General features: G+C 43.1%; 1 protein-coding gene across 1 annotated transcript; it reads right to left on the bottom strand.

The window, feature by feature from the left end:
• Positions 1-1,460: 1,460 nt before the first annotated feature.
• Positions 1,461-23,095, bottom strand: Ptx1 (pituitary homeobox homolog Ptx1). Its single transcript, XM_018113478.3, has 5 exons — positions 21,697-23,095; positions 18,032-18,831; positions 9,597-9,737; positions 8,372-8,625; positions 1,461-3,443 (listed from the first exon to the last, which is right to left on the bottom strand). The coding sequence occupies exons 2-5, from the start codon at positions 18,555-18,557 to the stop codon at positions 2,859-2,861; spliced, it is 1,506 nt and encodes a 501-aa protein (XP_017968967.1). The 5' UTR covers positions 18,558-18,831; positions 21,697-23,095; the 3' UTR covers positions 1,461-2,858.
• Positions 23,096-23,143: the final 48 nt, after the last annotated feature.

Here is a 23,143-nt window from a genome sequence, read left to right as displayed (position 1 = left end):
TCACTCACAGAACATTTGTCGCTTGCCACATATCTCCGCTTTCAGCTAGTGTCATTGCAGTCGCTTAAATATGTATGAGCGTGTTTGAGTTGGCATGTTGCTGATTTTAATTGCTGCTCATATATATTGCTGCTTGTGCCAGGCTGAGCATGATTAACCATAATTAGAGTCGGCATTAATTACGCCAAAAAGTTAATTGCGCATTGCCAAAGAATAATGTCATACATTCATGTTGCCGAGTGTGGCGCCTCTGATAACAGCATGCTCCTCAGGCTTCATTCTCTAGTTGCCCAAACTTGAACAGAGTTTAGTTTAGGCACTTCCCCCAAACACCCCAAACACATTTCGTCAGCTGCTCATCCGTTCGTGGGCAAAAGCCGTTTGGCTGTTTATTCAAGCAATTTAATTGCTAATTTCGTGCATGGCAATTGCAATTGCCCACGGTCCATGGCATTAGAAGGGGCCATGCGAATGGGGGCTCATGGCACTAATAAAGTTCTTAAACAGCGGGCAGGCAACTTATTAACCCTTTGACTTTGGCCTGCAGACACCCACGCGGTCGCAATAAAATCAATCTTATTAAAACATTAACAGCAGGCAGAATGGGAAATAAAATAAATCAAATGGTTGGCCTCCGTCCCTCAAAACGCCCAGACGCCCCCCTCCCACCTATCCATCTGGCATTGAACGACGCTTAACGCGGCGGGGTGTCATTCTTCAGTCGCATCTCCGCTACATCTTCCCACTCACCGCTTCATCGCTTGCCGCTCCCGTTACTTTATTAGCCTGCCTTCAATCAGTGGCAAGTGAGCCGGCAGCCAGCATATGAAATTCAAATTTGATGGCCACCCTCAACCCGGGGCCAAGGGGCGGCCACGCCAACCCCCCATGGCTGACAATGCCATTTGGGCATTTTGCATAGGACAACAACAACAACAACACTAAAGCAGCCCTAGCATGTCCTTTTATTATTATTTTTATTGTGCGGTGATTTTCACCAACCCCGCGCACCGCCTGAAAAAGGCGAACGACTGTCGACCACCGCCGGGCTGGTCGGGGGGGTGGGGCGCGTTTGTCATTCAGCGCTCGGTGGGCCGGTTGGGCCGGTGGGGTGCATATAAATTCGACATAATTTCATTGTAATGAATAAATTGATGGATGGTCCAGGTCCGACCACCTTCCTGCTAAATTAAACACTTGCCAACCGCAAGGCCAAGTCTCCAGGGTCCAACCGAACGGATGCCCATATTGGGCTCTGTGCATAAATTACAATTTGATTTTTTAATTTGAATTTGGAGAAAACTCATTTGTTATTTATAAATAAAATTATTGATTCGATTTGTTTTCCATAATTTTTATTGTTCGTTTTTTTGTTTTTCTTTTGCTTTGATTTAATTTCTATAACTAGTAATGTTAAGTGTACAATTATTAAATATATTTATATTTATTTATATTGTTGATTTTGTTTTTGTTTTTTTAGCATTTTTTTTTTTTGTATTTTGTTCTATTTTTTTTTTTTTTCATTTTTTTGTGATCTATATCTGGATGTTTATACGACTAGACAACTCCTTAAAAACTGCTACGACTTTTGATATAGTTTGTTTACAATACATTTTTGACTTGATCTTGATACGCTTTCATTACATATATATATATATAAACTTTTAGATATTTGGTATATGTGCTGCCAAAACAAAGTATTTGTTCATATATTGGCATAGTTTTTTGTTATTTATTTAAGTATGTGTTTTTTTTTTGCTGATGCACAGTGGGCAAAGACTTATTGGTTGTGTGTCAAAAGTTTTTGCAGAGCAGATAACTTGAACTTTTTGCTATTTAGTTAATAGTTAGCTAGTTAGTTCATTAGTTAAGAGCGAACTACTTCTTATAAATACAGCTTGCTGCCTATAGCTAAATATTTGCTTTATATGTACAAAACACTTAATATTCTACATAGACGTTTGGGTTTCTTTTTTTTATTTAATTTTATTTTTTTTTTCATTTAAATGAACATAATTGGCATTTAATCTCAATGCAGAAATGCAAAACATAAAACACATTTATCAATTTGTAATTAATTTTTCTGCCTTTCCGACTGCCGCTTAATACCCACTAATTAAAACTGCACAAAAACTCCGCCTATCCCCATTTTTTTCTGCGTCTGTGGGTCTTTGTTGTTGTTGCTTGTATGCATAATTTTATTTGTTTTATAAATGTAATTATTGTTCTTCAAAAAAGTTGTGTTTCATTTGCTCATGCTGCATTTGCGCTCTTTTGTTTTTCCATCTAAAATTTAATTAAATACACTTAATGCTAACATTTTTTATAATTTTTGGGCTTTTGCTGGTTTACAATAACAAATCGTTTATTATTTATATTATAAGTACGTACGATTTAAATATTTCATATATCTATATATATATATAAAATACATATATAGCTATCATTTCATTTGTTTATATATACTTAGCAATCGCTCAATCAATGACATCCTCGTCGACATCGTCGCCGTTGTCATTGCCGCTGGAGGCGCCACCGGCATTCGCGGCCGCTGACATTAACCCATTGGCGCCCAATGGCGATTTGTTGTTGTCATCGTTGTGGGTCACTGTGCCCCCGTCATCAGCGCCGCCTCCACCTCCGCCTCCGCCTCCTCCGCCCAGGCCCAAGTCGCTGTGATCCAGCAGCAGACCGTTGTTGTTGCTATTGTGGCCGTGCAACATATGACTGTTGTTGTTGTTATTGTTATTGTTGTTGTTGTTGGACAAATGCTGCTGCATGGCATTGCCATTGTGCTGGCCGGAGAAGTGCTGCAAGTGGTGCTGGTGCTGATTAAGCAGAGCACCGAGTGCGTTTTCTCAGACAACATCGGTCACGCCATACTGGCAGGCGGACAGTCCGGCGGAGTTGGAGCGCGACACTGGCGATGGCGCCGAATAGGGGCTACTGAACCCGGTGGCATGCTGCTTCGCCTTCAGCCGCAATGTGGCAATGCTCGAGGACATGCTGCTGCTCATGCAGGGCTCGGCGGCGGCGCGATACATATACGGATTGGCGGGTGTTGTATACGGACAGGGTGCAGCGCCCACGCCCACATTTGTGTTGGTCAGCGTGGAGCCCATGGTGCCCGGCAGCATTGAGTTGTTCATGCTCACGGCCACGCCGCTGGCGCCCGTATTGAAGCAGTTAACCGAGTTCTGGTGATGATTGCTGGTCACCATCGAGCCGAGCGGATTGACCGGCCAGGGGAACGGCTTGGTGCCCAGCGGCGACGGTACCTTCGTCCAGTTGTTGTACGGATATGACGTATACAGCGAATCGTCGGCAAACGGCTGCATGAACTGTGTGCCAAAGCCGGACTTGAAGTCAGCCGCCGCCACAGCCGCGTTCATTGCATTCCGCTCGCGCTTGCGCCACTTGGCCCGTCGGTTCTTGAACCACACCTGCAATGGAGAGCAGAGGAAAGCAAACAATGAGCTCGAGTTCTGGGTTAGACGTGCAGCACTTTGTTAGCAAGTTGGTTAAAGTTTTCAAAGCTTCTGGCACTGGCAATGGCAGCCATTTTCTTTTATTGCGCCTTCGTGCTGCATAATTTATAACATTGCCGCCAACTTGAAAATTTATGTATCCGTCTGTATGCTGACTGAGCGGGTGTGTGTGTGTGTGTGTTTGTGTAAAACTCCCCCAAAATGCAGCCCCCGCCAAAATCAGCTCCCATTCCCAACCCCAACCCCAACCCCTCACTACATAAAGGGCGCTGCGTAATACGCATGTGCAGTAATTATAAATACAAATATACATAAATACTGCTGCCATTCTGCTAGCTGGTGGCTGTGGCTGTCTTTGTGTTGCCTTTCCTTTTTAATGGAGAGCTTTATATAAATAAACTCGACGTGCCACCCCCAACAACAACAACAACAACAAACAGACACAGTATACAGCATTCGAGTTGTGCCAGGGGGTTGTGTGTCGGCTGTGGGGAGCGAGGCGCACGAAAAATAAATCAAAATTATTTTGCAAACAAAAAGTACACAAAGCAAAAGCAAAACGACAAAAAACAAAAAAGAAAAGAAACAAAAGCGCAAAGCAAGTAGATAAAAAACAAAATGGCAACTTTGTAATTTATTGCTGAAGTTTGCGCAGCGCACACAGATACTGAGATACTCAGCTACAGATACAGATACGTATATATATATAGAGAGATACAGATACGCATACAGATACGCAAATGACAAAGGCACAGAGCGCGCTGTGCAGACGTTGCCAGCATTTCTGATGAGATTTCTGTTTGCTTTTCTCTTCATTTTCATGCTTTTCTTTTTATTTTTGGCTCACTTAAAGACTCGCTTGGCCAGGCCAACAAATTGCGCTTTAAGTTTTCCCACCAGTCAGCCACGGGCAACGGCCAATGGCAAATGGCAGTGGTTCAGGTAATTAAACCAGCTGCAGCCTTTGCGCATTTCATGCAACGCATTTGCCGCTTGTTGCCGCCTTGCCACACTTGTACCTAAATCAACGGGGCTGCAAATTTATGGCCTGCCGATTGCGTAACTAACGGTGGCCACGCGCAGCTCGTATGCAAAAATGGTGCAGTATGTCGCATGCAGCAAGGTTTGTTGTTTGTTTTGTGGGAACAAAGAGTTTGCCACGAGCCAATTTAATGCGCATTCGTTTGCTCGGCAATTGCCCTAATCGAATTAGTTGCGCTAGTTAATTGAAAACGCATGAGCCAAGCCAAATAGAGCTGTAACTAAAAAGTTTGGCAGCGTGAGAAAGGCAGCTTCGAGCTGCATGCAACCTTTGGCCGGCGCATAAATCACAGTCGGGACAATTTCAATAGCCCCCCTCCCCCTCTCTTCAGCTGCCCTGGCAATGTGTCAATTTGTCAAGGTACATTGCTGCAGCCTCATCATCATCATCATCATCATGATGGCAAAACTAACGTCATCGATCTCGTCAACTGTCATTTTCACGTATCATTTAGCAAGTTGTTGAAGTTTGGGCCAAAAAGTAAAAAAAGATGCCAACGTTTGCATGATGGCAAATTGATGTGACTGCAGAAAGAGAGAGAGGCTACGAAAAAAAAGTAACAAAAAATACATATTGATATGTGTGCGTGTGTGTGTGTGAATAACCAGCGCAATTTTCCACTCAACGGGCAGACACTTCAGCCAGCATCCATGCGCCCGCTGACTCAAGCAGAAAATCCTAATTGGTTTTGATGAAAGCATCAATGACACCTCCTACCGCGGCGCTCCCCTGCGCCGTTCAGCGTCTCGCCTATGTGCTGTGCTGCGCTTCATCAGGTAAAGTTGTTAAAAAACAAAAAGTAGACAGTCTTTTTTTTTTGGTACACTCGCACAGCCAATGTGACCATGTGGCAAAAGTTATGGAACTGAGGTGGCCCTTTTTTTTTTTTAGCTAGGGGTCTTTTCTTTGAGTGAAGAGCTGCCATTTTGATTGATGGCCACAAATTGCAGCTAAATACGTTTTTTATTTGCTTAATTCTTGTTGTTGGTGCTGCCGTTGCCATTGCCATCGCCGTTGCCTTTGTCGTCCAAGTGGACCCTCACACTAACGGGGCAGCGCTTGGACAGCATGAAATTGAAATTGAAATTGAAGTGAAAATTTTGATTGCAAACAATATTGATAAGCCTTACGAGACTCAAAGGGCGTAACGCCGTTGATTGCCTGCTTAGCCTCTCAGCAGATAATTACTAAGCAGCTCTCTAGATAAAATTAAATCAAGATAATATGATAAATGCAATGTTTAAATATGAATAAAGAGTTAACAGCTTTATCAAGATTTAAAGCATTGTAATCCCCGCAGCCTAAACATACTTAAAGCGTAAAGAGCTTCGGATTATGAGTTCCTTTTCGACTTAACTAATCAAGATGTTTTTATAGAGCTGCTTTTACAGCCTGTTGATACGCTTGTGGATCTTAAGTTTATTTTATTTAAAATAAAAGTCTTCATTCAAGTTATTTTTCTTTGCAGAATCAATTAGAACTCAATTCGGTTTTGTTCCCGTTCGAACTCCTAACTGCCCATATTGTGGCGCCTTTATGGCCATTTCTTTTTATGCGGCCACTGCAATGGCTTTTCTATAGACAGCCAAATGTTTGTTTGTTTCCAGGCCATTGCCAACACCTGACCATAATAAAAAAAACCAAAAGGGAGCAGTTCGTGCTCTGATTTCAATTGCAATTTCTCTACTCTGCCCCATTGGGTGCTCAACAAATGCTGGTGCGAGTCTGTTGCGACTGTTAATTGAATGAAATGCATTTGTGTCTCGGTAATGCTTTAAAAAATAGAAAAAGTCAACCTCCGGCAGGCAAGCGAACATATTGCCATAATTGCCGGCGCATGTAAATCCTCAGATTAGTAGCTATCAGGGATGTCCGTCCAAGAAGCAGTCACATTTCCTGCCCAGCTCAGCTCAGTGGCAGCGTCTGCTTTGTTTGCCCAGACGCTGCTGCTCTTTTCCACTTTTCTCGTTTCTGTTTCTCTCTCTTTTTTTTGACAATTTTAAACCCACCCAGATTTATATATATATATATGTATGTGCATAGGTATATGTATGCGCGTCGAGCGAGCTGTAATCCTTTTGTATATTTGATAAATTTTATTGCCTACGCTATTATTGCAGTCAAATGTTATTTTGCCTTTTACCAACCCCCCACCCCGCCCAGCCCCTCGCAGAGACAGCAGCACGATCATGATCATTAATTCTCATGCGGTTTCTAATTCATTAAACAACCCTCGCTGCCACACAGAAACTCATCCAAAGCTGCTGACAAATTGCCTCGCATTGTTTTGCATTTTATCGCGTGGTTGGGGTGTTGGCTGCTCACTGCTCGCTGCTGGGAGGGTTGCAGTTGCCCCCAGCCCCTGCGCCATCAGCAAACCTTTTGTCATCATATAATGGACCATAAAACAAACTGTATCAATATTTTATGCATTGAGCGCAACACATGTTTAGATTGACATAATTTCCCGACTCCAGCCGGGCAGGGCTGCCCTTCCTGGTGTCAGACACTTGTTTCCGGGCCGCCGCAGCTAATTTCTTTATAGTGGCCCGCGCTCAAGTGCTATGCTATACCAAATTTCCGACATATGCCCAATGGTAGCAGTGAAATTTGCATAGAAAAACCATGAAATATAATTTGTTCTATTGGTGCCAGCGATTTGTCAACAGTTTTTGTACTCGTTCAGTAGCTGCCAGATGTGTTTTATATATGTCAGCTAATTGCATTTCATATATGTATGTATGTATGAAATAGTACGTGCGTCGCCTGGGCCCATCAATACAGCCGATGATGATCATCAGCGTGATCGATCAATCCGGGGCAAGTCGAGGCGCTGTCCCCATAATCATATCTAAAGTGTATCTCTGTCGTGTCGCTGTCGCAGTCGCTGTCTTGGCTGACTGACTAACTGACAGACTGGCACAGCGAATTGATATCTATATAGATATAATATAGTTATCGGTCGGCTATATGTACATATGTGTTGGCTACGCATATTTGCCGCTTGGCGCCACTTATGTGGATACAACTCCTCCGATTGTTTACCAACTATCGTTTACAAACAATTACAACTGTTGTGCGCGTGTTGCTTTCTTCCTCTCGCTCTCCCGCTCTCTCTCTCTCTCTCTCCTGCCTCCCCTGACTATCTTGAGTTGCTTTGGTCATACAAATGCTTGAGGCTGTCAATAGCTGTTGGGCTATTGGCGTGGCATGTTCAAATAGCGGCGGTGGCATTTTGATAAGCCACGCGCTCTCGGCCCAGTTTACACAGCGAGCGGGCCATAAAAATATTGCCCTGTTTCGACTGCGCCGGCTGTTGCAAACTGCGCCAAAGTTTTAGCCGCAATCGAGGCGGCAATTTATGGCAACTTTGCGCCACGGCCACTGCCCACCGTGGCACTGCAATGGCTAAGCCCAAACACACAGCGCACCACCCAACCCACTTGACTGTGGATGCAACATAAATTTACTGCAGCAACGGAGCGCAAAATGGCGACGGCTTTTTTGGCCAGTGAGCGTTTAAGCCGCGCGAATTCAAACGGCAAGAGAAAGAGAGAGAGAGAGAGAGAGAGAGAGAGAGGGGGGGGAGCGCATATGTGTGTGTGTGTGTCTGTGTTGGGGCAGGAGCATATTTACGAGCTGGCGCTGGCATTTTGTTTGTGTATTGGCGGCAGCTACGTGCTGCGGTTGCATTGCGGTCATTTTGGCTCAGTCGCTGTTGCCGCCGCAGTAATTGCCGCATAATTGCACAATACACACACACACACACACACACAATTGCTGTTTACAATTTGCGGCTTTGATTGTGCAATTAATATGAAATGGGAATTGAATTACTCACCCGAACTCTGGCCTCGGTTAGATTGGTCCACATGGCGATCTCCTCGCGCGTCGACATGTCCGGATAGCGGTTACGGCTGAACGTATGCTCCAGCTCCTGCAGCTGCTGGGAGGTGAAATGGGTGCGCTGTCGCCGCTGCCGTTTGTTCTTCTTATCGTTCTTTGGCTCATCGGCGCTGGTTGTCATCGGCTCATCGTGTCCAGAATTTGATATGTTCTCCGTTTTAATTGTGGTCTCATTGACGCTGCGATTGCCTATAAAAAGAAATATTTGCATGAATAACTATATCTAGTATATCTAGAAGTCAGTTAGTTTTTGAAGTGCGTCTCGCTGCCGTTACTAATTGCCATGCAACCTTTAAGTGACGCCAAGCCCCCCAATCGAGCACACCCCAACTGCAACTCCAATGCCAACTCCAGCTAGCCCTCTTCACAGCCCACTTCCACTTTCGCGCCGTGCGCCAGTCACTTCAAACGGGGGCCGCCGGCAAAGCTAGCCTAGTTTTGGGCTGCTACCAGATTTACAACCCGTTAATGTGTGTTCCGAGCATGTCATCGATCATGGCGGTATGCTCTCCCTTTGTTGTCGCTATTGTTGCTATTGCTGTTGTTGTTGTTGTTGTTGTCGCTGCCGAGCACCGAAACTTAAGCAAATAAACTAAATGACTGCTCATATGAAATATCAGTTTCGGTGGCTCGACAACGTCGTCATCAAGTCGCAAATCAATGCAGTCTAATCGAAAACTAAACGGACGCGAGTGAGTAAATTTTCGCCGACAAAGGCCAAGAATCAACTCAACCAGCACACCCCAACTCCCCCAGCCCCTGTCGCAGCTCCTATCCACCGCCCCAATCACAATTATAACGTGCCACCCATTGGCCATGCTTTCGAAAATTATTATAAATTATGTTTCTTATCGATTAACACTCGCACGTATAAAATCAATAAGCAGTCACTCGGCGCAGTCACTCCACAGTTCCACGGGTAGTTCGGCCGAGCGTCATACGATTAGCACGAGAGATTGCTCACCGAATCTAATTTTAGTGATCTGAGTTAAAATTGATAATCTGACTAATCTCTCTCGTTCAATAGCTATTGAAAAGTTCGGAGTCCAGGTGCTCTAGCTAAAGTCTGGTGGAGATTGGAGGATTGTTGAATTGCTTATATAAGCTCATAAAACTTCTCATATCGCATAGATTGTCTTAATCAATTGCTGTCTACTTACCATCTTTGCGATCCCGACTTCGATTCGCTAGGCTTGACGATGACGAAGTTTGAAAGTTATTTAGGTGTGTGCTATCCAAACTATTTGCTACGGCGGTCATGGAGCTATGACTATCACGAAAATCACCGGTTTCGGCCCAAACTGAAAAGAATAAACCAGCAAAGGGCACAGAAATATACAAAAAATTAATGTTTTAACATAACGGTTTAAAGGCATTCAAGGGAATAGTGTTTCGCACAAGATGTGCCTCCTGAAAGCGCCATAAAGGGATTTATGGCCCGGCCGGCAGTGGAACAGTTTTAAATGGGCTTTTGGTTAGCTCGATTAAGTGCCCGAGTGTCTGGTCTTCTCGGCTGAGAGCCAGGACTTTGTGCGTTAGTTAATTGCTCCAAGGAGCGAGCATTATGAAAACTTAAGGCCACAGGGCCTCCTTTGCCCGTTATATATGTATGTTTGCATAAGAGCGGGATAAAGCTATTAAGGCGAGTCTTGCTTCATAAATCGAACTCAAATGAGCCGTGCTAGCGGGCTACCCTATAATACATAATTGCTGTAATTATTGCAGTTAGTCACGCTGAATTTCATATTAATTAGTCAGCCTTTGACATCTTCACCGAAATGCAGATTTATGGCCAGACAATTGATATTCGGTTTTTGGGGTCTGCGCACCTTGAGGTGTGTGCCCATATGGCCGAGGTCCCGACTTCCTGGCCATCGCCAACTAAATCTTATGGACTTCCTTCGGCAGCTCGTTGCCTAATTTATGGCCTTTTCACATGTTGTCAGTTTTATGTGGTTTTTAAAGAGCCTGCCAGGCTGCCTGACTGACTGCAAACACCCGCTGCGACATTTTTGTGAAACAATTAGCTCGAGGCTGGTGTGAAACCCGGAGAGTACTTGGGGGTAACATTAATGTTCCGGATCCTAAGGGCTCTACTCTCTCTCTCTATCTCTATCTCTCTCAATTCGGCAAGTGTGTGCAGCTCAATTAATTACTTGGTATTTTCTTTAATTTATGCTCTTCACAATCGCACACTATAGGGCAGACATTCAGTTATCCATAATGTGTTTGTCTTTCAATTAATTTATATTTTTAGCAAATCATGGCTGGGATTTGAATTGTATTCCCTTGCGAGCATGCAGTGATAAGCAGATTATTTCTATTATTCGCTATATTTTATTAAGAATAATAGAGGGATTACAGTTTTACTTAAATCAAAACATTCAGTATGACATTTTCGGAAGAATTAAGATCTTCAAAGGGTATATACGTCTACGCCTACTTAAAACTCTTTTTATGAAATATCTTTTACTGCACAATCACTTAAATTTGGAGACTGGTTTTCAAGTCCTCTACAATCTCAAGTTCACAGACTGCTAAATATAAAACATCTCATAGACTGAAGTATATGTATGTATATATTTATTTTGGAACTATATATTTCCTGATTACTCAATGTCTGTATCATATGCAGTCGTTGTTTTTTTTTTTTTGTAGCAAGTTTTTTAATGATCCGATCGCCCCTTAAATACCGAAATGCTTCTTAATAGCCGCTGTTGTAGTATTGTTGTTGTTCTATTTGGCTCTTGTTCTTGTTGTGCCCGATTTCAACCTGAGCATGTGCCGTGAAATGGGTCGCCAACGTCATCTGTGCCGTACGCCCCCTAGCCTCTCCACTGGATGGGAAATATAAAAATATTTTCTTAACGATGCGCTCTAAAAAACGCAGAGAAAAGCACGTACCGCAGCGATTTTTATTTGTTTAAATATTTCGTACAAATTTTCCTAATTTTCCGACTAATTTGAATTCAGATTTTTGTTTTTATATATTCTGTCTTTTCATCTCAAATGGAAATAGTTGTCGTCTGTCAGTTGGCGTTGACATTTTGTTGGCGCAGTTGTTGCGAGAATTTACAATGTTTTTCAAGGTTCGCGGCATCTGTGAGTGGCAAGTGTCAATAGGAATAGCTAAGCAAGTGTGCCTGCCTGGTGGGCGTTGCCTGAACATTTTAGCCATGTCAACAGTGGTGCGCTGTGACAACAAGTGTCAGCCTTAGTCTCGGCGTCAGTGTCAGTGTCTTTAGCCATATTATTATTGTCGGCCATTTTGCAGAGGCGTTTAAGCAAACAAATGAGCGAATTGCTGGGCCAAGCCCTAAAAATAATGGCAATACAAAAGTCAATACACACCCCTAGCAGAGGGCGCAACTATTAATCATGCCGCAAATATGATCGTGCAGAAAAACGAGAAATAAATGTTTGCCTAAGCAATGATTTTGATTTTTCTATCCTGCACATTTGGCCATTTGTCGCATTCATTCATAAACATTTTCCACACACCCGTTTCCACAAAAACTTTGACACACGACACGGCAAGGCAGCCGTCGCCAGAGCGAGCCAGGCAGCTATAAATTATCCAGCCCGAGCACTGTCACAGCCCAGGCGCAGGATGCGGAGGACCCAAACCAAGACCAAAACAAACAAACAATCGTGCACACAAAAGGCAACCAGCCCTGGCCCGGCCGTATACATTTCTATATATGGGAAGCTGGACAAAACGTACGCCCCGAGAGCGCGTCCTTTGACACCAAGCACAACCCAACGAAACTAAAAAAAAACAAAAAAGAAAGAGGAAGAAAAATGCCAACGTTTACTTGTAGCATTTTGTGACCAAAAACAAACGATTAATGTGACAGTTGAATTGGGATGCGCAAGCAAACACACACACACACACACATATATATATATATATATATGCATTTATAGCAAACACAGATACAGCTCTAAGCAGTAATCGGAATTGGAATCCTTTGGTCAGAGCATTGGTCCCTTTTTTCCTACGGTTTGCTGCTGCTTCGGCTTCTGTTTTGACAAGTTAGTTGCTTTCATTGTTCTCCCAAAATTAAACCACTCGGCTGCAGGGAGGTTAGAAAAGGGTTAAACGCTGCGGTTGTTCGCCACATAAATATACCAGATATAAACATATATATGTGTATAAATATATATCTATATATTTTTCCAATTTCATGCTACATTTGCTCGGGGCAAACACAGAAAGTGTTAATATGCGACAGTTTCTTGCGGGCCATATGTTCATATTGTCTTCTGTGCGCCGAGATGTCACTGAGATCGAAATGTGAGAGTCCCCCATTCGAAATTAGCCGAAAATGCTGTAAAAATTAAGTTCGAGGGGTAAAACTTAATTTTTCTACGAGCCTGAGGCCAAGCACGGGTGTATCACAACAATCCACAAAGTTAATCCTTTATAGTTGCTTTTGTGCAAGCCAGACAATGACAATGGCCGTACGTGGGGGGAGCGTGGGACGGGAAGGACATACGTTATGGCCATATAATGAGCTTGGCCGGACTTGGCTGGAGCGCACACTCACACACACACACACACACACACACATAAAAATCACTGCAATATCATTGACATGGCCCCAAAGTCCAAGCCCAACGAATCCCGGCCAGACATGCCAGCCAAAACCAGTCAGCCAGTCAGCTAGTCAGGCAGTCGGGCAGTCGAGCAGTCGAGCAGTCCGGCGAGCTCATTAGCCGACGTCCTGCAGATAAGGATAAGACATGCAGACCCCAATAGCAACTGTCGTTGCTCCGCTTCACTATGCTGGCCTCGAGTTCCGTTGTAGTTTTCCACTGCAATGCCTTTTTCCGTAATTTTCTCGACTGTCAGCTCAAATTTTGGCTCCCGTTGATGCCGTTCGGTCATTTGCCCAGCTGCCCATCTGCCCGACTGTTTGCCCGTTCGCCCAGCCAGAAGTCTGGGCATTGCCTGGCCAGTCCGTGCAAGTTTGTTGCCTCAGATAATCTCTAATGCGACATTTTTACGAAATTGCACGATACGGATAATGAGAAAGAGGCGGCTGTGGAGTACCAAAGAGAGCCCGTAATCGTAACCCAAACTTTCGCAGCGAAGTTTTCCAGTGAGCTGCGCCGTAATTGCGCTCGTGGTCGAGTTGTGGCTATCGCCGGAGATGCAAGAGGGGGGGCGGACACAGCCAAGCCAAGTGGGGGAGTTGCTTCGTTGCCATAATGACATTATAATTTATATAAACGAAATCAGTGCCATCTGACAAAGAGAGAGCGAGAGACAGAGAGAGAGACAGAGAGAGAGAGAGAGAGAGAGAGACAGTAAGACAGAGCAGCCACATGTCTAGGTCTGTGCGCCAGGATTGATATATGGGCAGTTTTTGCTGTCCTGTCCTTACTGCTCGCAGCACTCCAGCTGGAGCTGGCAAAAACTAGAAGTGGGCGTCACCAATGGGTGATTATCATTGGTGCGGTCGTCCACAATTTATGGGGTGTTTGCTTGGCAATTGCACAGCGATCTTTGTTTTTGCCTTGCCAATTGAGTTCTCTGACATATGTGCGCAATTTTCCAGAGATTTGCCCGAGGAAATGCACTGATGATGAAAATTGCTTAAAGTGCCAGCAGCAACAGCAGCAGCAACAGCCGCCACAGCCTTAAAGATACAAATTACAAAATGGCTGGCGAGTAAAAAAAAAAATCGATAAAACGTATTTATATTCATAAAGAAATTTTGAGACATGCCACATGCCACATGCCACACGTTGAATTTAAAGTAGCACCACAGGCCGCACATCCTTGAGCCAACTGAAGTTATGTATCTGTATCTGTATCTGTAGCCGCCTCGCATATGCGCTCTGTCGCACTCGCAGACATTTCAGCTTAGCTCCATTATTGGGCTCTTTATAAATGAAGCCGTGAACTTTATGGGTGGATAGGTGACAAAAATGGTTTCCTAGAATATCTTTAACATTACTCTAAAGCTATGGTTTATGCTACGATTTTTTGATACACATTTTAATATTTGTGTATATGGGAATCTCATCCTTTAATATTTCCCTCTGTAGACTGATTGAGGTGGGTAAAACTTTGAGCCATGTTGCAAACCACATTTTATAGTTTAAATATTCTGCTCTACATTAAAAATTTTCCCGCTATACTTATAGATATATTTTGTATACTTGCCCAGCTGATATTTTCTTTCAGAATAGTTTCTAAATATCTAAATCTACCTTTCGAATCACTCTCACATTAAAGACTTCTATTTCGACTGCAATTTATAAAAGCCTTGAATAAACTCGGAGACGGCTTGCTTATGTTTGTAGGCGCAATGCCGAATCTGGAGCTGCACGTGCCATTAACACTTTATGCCAGGCACTGGCCAAATAAACAACCATTAAAACAACAACACAGACTTAAGTGAAATGCTCTGTGTGTGTGTATGTGTGCATGTATGCTACAATATACATGCATATATGAACAGCAGGCACATTAGATAACAAGATTTCATCAGAAAAGTCGAGCAGAAAATTCTCGCACTCTGAGCCACAGTTAGAGATACAGATACAGATACAGATAGAAGCATAGCTAGAGCTACACTTAGATACAGCCGGCAATTTCATATTTTATCAAGGGCTACAAACGGCAAACATTGTCGTAGGCAAATACTAGCTAGCTCTACCATATCTATGTTTCTGTAACAACTTGGCAAACACGCAAAGGACTCGGACTCGAACTGAGACTCGCTCGTAATAATAAACAATAAACAACAACAACAATAAAGGTGTAGTTTAATGTTGTACTATTTGCATAGCAGCCAAAATGTAAACTGCTCTGATTTTGGTTTGTTGTGTGTGCTTTCTTTGTCTTTGCTCTGCTCAAATAAGTAGAGCTCATTTAATTTGGTTTATTTTTTGTTGGTGATATTTGTGACCAGATAAGTGTCTAATTGCCGTTGGAAGTGAGCGAGCAAGGTCGCAGGATCATGATGCGATTCGGGTCCCATTTCATAAAAAATGAGCCCAATCGGCTCTAGTTAGCAGAGAGAGAGGTAGTGAGAGATATAGAGCCAAAGCTCTTGAGCATTCGCGCTGGCAGCTGTTGACAACATAATTCAGCTCGCTAGACAAACATGGCCAGCTGCCAGTCGTTCAGCAGCGACATTAAAGAGTTGTAGTCCGGGGTATTAAAAAGCATTAACTTTTTATTGTTTTACACGCTGCATCTCGCATACACACATATACAATAATAATAATAAAAGTGTATAAAACTTGGGGTAGAAATTACTGTACGTGAACTTGAAATCCTTTGAGCGCAAAATTTCAAATAAAAACACGCACAGAAGCCATAAAAATATATTTAAAATATGATATAGAAAAACAAGCAACTAAAACGAATTCAAAAGGTGCGACTGACTGTGTGTGTGTGCGTGTCTGCTGGGCTCATAAAAAACTGCAATAATAAAAGCAAAACAAATACAAACGCTTGCACACACATAGAAATACTTGCGCAAATGGAACTTAAGTTAAAAAAAAAAATGTCTGTGTAGGTGGCTGTGGAGGAAGACGAAGAGGTGTGGCAAGCAGAGCTAACCATTAAATTGGCCAATAATTGAAAATCCAATGGCAATTGCAGTGTGCAACGGTCCAGCAGGCAGCGGGCACGTTGTCCGACCATTATTTAAACAAGAGCGTAAACAATAACGACAACAACAATAGCAACAGACTGAAATTTGTTGCCAACATCGTCCGCACCTGCAGCTCCAACTGTCTGTGTGTCTCTCTCTCTCTCTCTCTCTCTCTGTGTGTGTCCTGGTGTGCATGTCAAAGGATAACTGCACTCGTGCATATTTTAAATGCGCACAATTTTTGTGTTAAATTGTTTTGGCACGCAAATAAATGGCCAGGCAGCTGCGACCGCAATGCCAACCGCCATGTGCCCCGCCCACTGTACTACTGGTTAGCTGCAGAGTGCAAAGTTTGCGAGGCTGTTAACCCGGCAGAGGCAGGTGCTTAGGGCAACGGTTCAAAGGGGACAGCTAACAAATCTCTCGGCTAAGTCAGACAAATTCTTATGCGATGCTTAAACAAATTCGTTGCATTCATAGATGCCATGCCGAAAGGGAAAAACTCTCTGAGGTAGTTTTGGATTAAAGAAATGGAATGCATATATGCATGTACATAGATCAACATTTACGATACACTTTTGATTAGATTTAAGTCTTTATATTACTAATATATTGATCAATAAGGAACATTTAGTTCAGTTTGATTGAAGCTAATAAATTGTTCAGAATAATTTGGATATTATTTCATTATTATCTGATATGTTATAAGAAATAGAAATTAAGCCTCGTATAATAATTAATATTTTAACTAGAAAAATTTGAGTATTGGTATTTGAAAGTCAGTTGTAGATCAGAGATATCTTTTAAATGCGGAACTGAGATGCCTAATTAAACCAAGATTAAGATTTTACCTAGTTAAAGGTTAATATTTTACATTTAATAAACTTATTCAGCTTATTAGTTTCTGTAATATTAAAACACTTCTCAAACTCAATCTCGTTACTTATTCAATGCAATTGAGAGATCATCTGAAGCATTCACCTAAGCAACATATTGCATGTCTTTCCGCTTCCAAACTCCCATAACAATTAGCCTAAACGGAACAACAAACACTTGACTACAATACACATATCAAATTTCCAGCCATCGAACGACCCTCGAAGCTGACTTCGCAGCATCATAGAACGAACAGACAAATGGAATTGGGAACGAGAATGGGAATGGGAATGGGAAATGGGAACAGTGTTGCCTTCGGCACTACGCCAGAAGGGTGCTCAATTAGCCGTGACATGCGCAGCAAAAGTGAAATTTGTTTAGCTCTTCTTCTTCTTCCATATTATTTCCCATTTTTTCATGCATTTTGTTGTTGTCGTTCGCCTTTGTTACGCTTTTATGAAGATTATGCGCTAATGATTACACAATGATTATGAATATGCATGAGGCGTGGATGTTGTCACAGAATTACAGCGGCGCTGTGGCAGAGGTTGGTTGGAGTCGACAAGTGGCCAGCAGGAATTTTTGCACATTGTTTAGAAATTTACGAGCATCGCATGAATGATGAAGTACAAGAGTATTGAGAGCGTGAATGATTGCCATAGCGGATGAATATTGAAATGCCGACAGCTGTTGCTGACAGTTGCAAAAGTACGCAATGAATACGAGTATGTGAATGGTGACACTTGTTGAAGATGCGACCAACAATATGCAGCACTCACACACACACACATACACAAACACCCACACATCCACACATAGCCACACATGCATAGGCGTATGTATATTTATATATACATTTGAAGCTTCATCGAGAATATCACGCATACGCACCGCATAACTGCGACGCTGTGTGAAATATGGCCGCATTAATTACTTGAAAATTTGTTAGATGCTCAGCGAGCGGTTGACTAGTCCCCCAATTTTCCGACAAATAAATTGAAGAACAAATTGTCCAAGAAATTGACATGGGGCGGCGAGGCCCTGCCCAGCTGGCCCCATAAACTGTAGCAAAATGATGGGGATCGCATCTATTCGGTACTTACTTCTGAGTTTCTCGAGCGGCTCGTGCTTCGGTGTGTGCGGCGGCACAACGGCATGATGCGGATGCTGCGGATAGCTGCCGACCAGATCCTGACCGGCGGCCGTGTGATGCAAGTGACTGAGACTGCTGATGGGCATCAGGCTCGAGATGGCGGGTGAGATGCTGACCGAGGAGCTGGAGTCGTGGAGACTGTGATGGCTGTGCAGATGCTCGGCGCCGGAGGCGCTGCTGCCGCCACCGTTGACCGTGGAGCTGCCACTGCTCAGCGCTGTGCTTGTGGTGGTGGCGCTCTCCGCCGAGCCCGCCGAGCCGGCGCCATTGGCGGTGCCCGCGCTGACCAAGTCCTGCAGGCAGAGGCCAGTCGATTCGGCGGACATGGCCTCCAGGCCGTTGAGCGCACCGCTGACCAGGCCGCCGCCACCGCCGCCGCCCGCAATGCCGCCCGGGCCGAGGGCGGTGGCCGAGCTGGTGACGACGCCCAGGCCGCCGCCAGCAGCACCACAGCCGCCGGCACCGGCGCGGTCCATGCCTAAATATGTCGGAAAAATGGTGGAAAAGCTCTGGGCGACAGCCTGGTGCGGCTGATGGTGATGATGCAGCGCGGACTGCTGGTGCGCTGGATGCGCGGGATGCAGTGGCGGCAAATGATGATCCCTGCCGTTGAACTTCGTCGTGACGACGTCCTTAAAGTGTTGCAAGAATGTCGTCGTCTTGAGGCCGGTATCTTCCAACTGTGGCGAAAGCAGATCCAAATTGCAGCTGTTCCTGAGCTCTGCGGCGGCTGCGAAGCGCGCTGCGATGCTGCAATCACAAAAGACCACAATACAACAAGTGTTAGCTGGCTGGCATTCAATTTATTTTAATTGTATTCATTATCGCAATTACTTTCGCTCCAGCTCTATCTTTATGTATCTATATCTGCTTCTGCCTCTGTCTCTGTATCTGTATCTATATTTACATCTATATATGTAGTTGTGCCTGTATCTTGGGCTACGGCTACCTGGCAAAGCGCTTTCTGTTTTTTTATCACATCGAGGCAAACAGTGAGCTTAACCCAAACACCAGGCAACGGCAACTTAACACCAAAGACGTCAAGGGGTTAATACCACATCAGCACCGCCAACATCTCAGCCTAGAGCTGCCGATGTCGATGCCCATGCCGTTCCCGATGCTGTGCCCTGTAACCAAGCGACTGGCTGTGGCCCGGACCATGCGATGTGGCGTTGGGGCAATCGTAAATCGTTGTGGTTTCCCAGTGGCGGGTGCCGCGCCTGCCGCGCTCACCGAGACGTCTGCGATCTAAGTTGACAACGCGGGCCACTACATGGACGGCAGAGATTCCTACACCTACACGTTCTTATCAGAGGAGAGCGGGAGCGGCGGAGAGCTTGCAAAGATAACAAGCTGCTGCTTATCAATGTAACAATATTTACATTTCTGTGAATTTTTTCTTTCGCTTTGTGTTTTTTATTTTTATTACTGCTGCAGCCGCACAGACGCCGTGTTGAATTTGGCAACCGAGGCGGGTGGGCTATAAACTGAGACGTAGCTCCTAAAAAATTCTTTTTGAATAAATAAGAAACTTAAAAAAAAAAAAAAAGAAACAGCAGCGAATCACTGACAGCGGTATAAAAATAGACAGAAATGTTCGTAAATCAATTAGTTGTGGCCAATTACTGGAACTATTCCCGGTAAACTAGTTGGCCCCAGGTAGACTCGATTCACGATTCACGATTCGCGTTTCGCTCAATTCTGATCGCGGCTGGCACATTTCTGCGCTATCAACGAAGCCAAACAAAGCGCGCGTTGCAATAAATTCTTATCTAATCTCAATCATAACAAAAATAAAAGCATTAAAAAAAAGAAGAAAAAAAAAAACGAGAAGAAATAGAAAGAAAAATAAACTAAATAGTTGTAAAAAATTTCATAAATTATACGGCAGCAGCGAAATAAAAAATAAAAAAAATTATATATGAAACATTAAACAGAATTCTTAACTTTCCAGTCGTAAATCTCCATGACACAGGAGACATCTAATGTAATCAAATATTTATTTGCCATATTTATTTGTCAGCGCCTGCCTTAAATTATGCTGAATGTTCTTTCAATTTTTTTTTTGTTCTTTTCGAACAAATTTATTAAATTTCAATTTGATTTGTCACTTTCGATTTCGATTTCAGTTTTGCCTCAAATTGAAAATTTATACTTGATAATGCCGCTTGATCTGCACTTGATCCCCAGTGGATTAGTGCGGCTGTAATATTAAATTGCCTTGCGGTTGTTTTAATAACAATAATAAACATAATTTCACATTAAACAGATTTATATAGCCATGTGCCACAGCGCTTTGCTTATTTATGGCCACACGCAATTTTTGCCTTAATTTTTTTTTTTTTTTTTTTTGATTTGATTTGTTTTTGTTGTTTTGTTTGACGTGTCGCTGGAGATGAAAAGTTTTGCATTTGGCATTGTTGTCATGAGGCGGGGCCATTGAAAAATTGTTGTCAATTCGTGCGGCATCATTTGTGGCATATTTATATGCCGCACTGCATATAAATATTATTTTCTGTTTGCTTTTTCTTCATTTTTTTTTGTGTGGAATATATTTTGTTTAATTTTCCTTTTTGTCAAGTCATTTTATTTCAGAAGTGAGAATTTATTTACATAATGATTTTCTAAGGCAACAGAATGCCCGAAATTATTTTATGCCACTTTATTGCCGCAGCTTTTGGCGCTGCTCTCCCCACTCTTTGTCGCTTCTTCGCCTCGCGGCACCGCCGACTGCCGCAGCTTCTATGCGGCAGCGGTTCAGCTGCCCTCTGCACCGGTTTTGTTATCGGTCGCTGGCAGAGCAAATAGCAAATAGTTATAGCCGTAGGTGCCAAGATTCTATATTCTGTGCTCTGCCAAGGGCATTTCTATTTAATTATATAAATGTATTTCAATTTAATTTCAACACTTGGCTCCCTCTTTGAATATCTCTGTTTGTACACTTCGGGTTTTTCCATACCAAACGAAATTCAAATAGACAAAATAATAATAATAAAAAAAAAAAAAAGCGAAATTATAATAACAAATTCGCATTTAATTGTTCAAGTGACGTCAATGGCAGTTAGCGTCTTAGCTCACAGTTTCAGTGCCCAGGCCCCCTTACAGAGTGAATGTGAGACAGTTTATGGTTGCACTGTCTGACAATTATGAGTTGATTTATGCTTGGCGTGAGAGTGCAGCTCACTAAGCTCTAGTCCAACAAGTTTTCTTATAACCGGCTTTAGGACTTAGGTTTATTTTCGGGAGCTTTTGGCATTGTTATTTTATCAAGCAGTCAGGGCCTTTGCCTCTCTATGAATGATCAAACAGTGTTAAGAATTGTTTACAATTTCTGTACAGAATTTCTCTATCATTAACATACATTTTAGATTCTTGAAAAAATACTGAATATAGTATATATATTTTATAGTAATAGAATTATAGAATTATTATATTGGATTCATTCGAAATCATATTTTTAAAGAAATTATTCAAGTAATCTCGCAATAAATATCTTAAATAGACATAAACATCATCTCTCTGTGCTTTATGAAAAATCTCTTTTATCTATTTATAAGATCCAATCATAAAGTATAATATTTGTTTTATTGGTTGACTTTTTCGAGAATAGCTCACCTCTCGTTATGTAGAAAGGAATTCAAGTTAATCCACTTGCTAGCGCCGTCGATTTGACTGCTGGAAATGATCCACTGTTCCGAATACGATTTCGATTACGATTTGGGTTTGAACTTTCGTCTTTGTTTGGTTTGTTAGTTTAGAGTTTAGCACTTGAATGAATGTGGGCCAAATGTTGTGCACTTTGCAATAAATCAAATTGCTTTCATTTGAATTTCATTAGTTGACTGACGCGAAAATCAAGAAAATTCCCTATGAACGGGAACGAACTGTCGCGTGGGTTGCGTCGGCTATAAATCTTTTGGAATCTTTGAGAAACTGTCGGGAATTTATTGATAAATGAGATACCAAAATTTCTCTGCGCTTTTATTATTATTGTTGCTATTGTTGTTGTTGTTGTTGTCGTTGTTGTTGTTGTTGTTGTTGCTGTGATTGCAACAGATTTGTGTGTTGTGTTTATATTTTCGATGACTTTCGATGGCTAATCAAGAGCTAAAACATTTAAAGCGCTTTTTATAGTTTGCACACAATTTGGCATCGTTTGTTATTGTTGTTGGTGTTGTTGTTGATGTTGTTACACACGCGTGTGAGCGAGACGGCAGCTCAGGTTCAAATAAAAATCACAGTGATTATGTTAGTGATTAATTTTAAGTAACTCATGGATATGTTTTTAATGCGACTTTGATGCCAGCTCGTTGCTGTTATAGCCTCACAGACAACAACACACACATATACACATGTACACACAGATACGTAGACACACACGCACACACCAAACGCAATTGCGGTGCTTTTTAGCACACACACACACGCACACACACAGAGAGAAATAATCAGGCGGTGTCGTGGCTGTGGCCGGTGGTCGGTATATTCGGCTGTTGATTCTAAATCCGCGTCGGCTTTAGTGTTTTAATAATTTAATCCAGCGCGTAATTAGGGTAAGTATATGGAGTAGCTCAAATGTTTGATTGGCTGGCACGGAAGCACACACAAAACGGAAACACAACGCGTCTGCACCCGTAACAGGACGTGGCTGAATTGAAAACGAATTCGAAAGCACACGCAAAAGTATCTGTTGGATATGTCGCAGCGACGGCAGCGGCAGCAGCAGCAGAAGCAGCGAGTGCGTGACGGCAGCGGCAGTTGTTGCTGTGGGCTGGGGGGTGGGTTGGGTGTCGAGCAGCTCGCCTGTTGGCCTGCAACTTGCAGCGATGGTAACAAACGGTAAACGCACACACTCACTCACACACACACACACAAACACACGACAGCAGCGAGTACGGCGCGCACTCAGCGAGTAGCTGCCAGAGTCACGACAAACGAACGTTAAGCAGCGGCGACGACTGACGGGCGAACGGCAACTGAATAGCGGAATTTGATTTTACCAACTAACTCGCACGCAACGCGAACGCCTCGCATTCACATGGCCAGGCCTGACGCTATCCGT

Source organism: Drosophila navojoa, chromosome 2 (assembly GCF_054131105.1).
Source record: "Drosophila navojoa isolate 15081-1374.11 chromosome 2, UAZ_NAV_1.0, whole genome shotgun sequence".
Classification (NCBI taxonomy): domain Eukaryota; kingdom Metazoa; phylum Arthropoda; class Insecta; order Diptera; family Drosophilidae; genus Drosophila; species Drosophila navojoa.
This window is presented reverse-complemented; position numbering and strand designations above follow the sequence as displayed.

Bases quoted from the DNA above. Each gene is read 5' to 3' on its own strand.
- Ptx1 (XM_018113478.3), bottom strand. From the start codon at position 18,557: ATGGACCGCGCCGGTGCCGGCGGCTGTGGTGCTGCTGGCGGCGGCCTG. The intron at 9,738-18,031 runs GTAAGTACCGAA...TATTCTTTTCAG, and splicing joins GCCGCTCGAGAAACTCAGAA to TTTGGGCCGAAACCGGTGAT. The intron at 3,444-8,371 runs GTGAGTAATTCA...TCTCCATTGCAG, and splicing joins TAACCGAGGCCAGAGTTCGG to GTGTGGTTCAAGAACCGACG.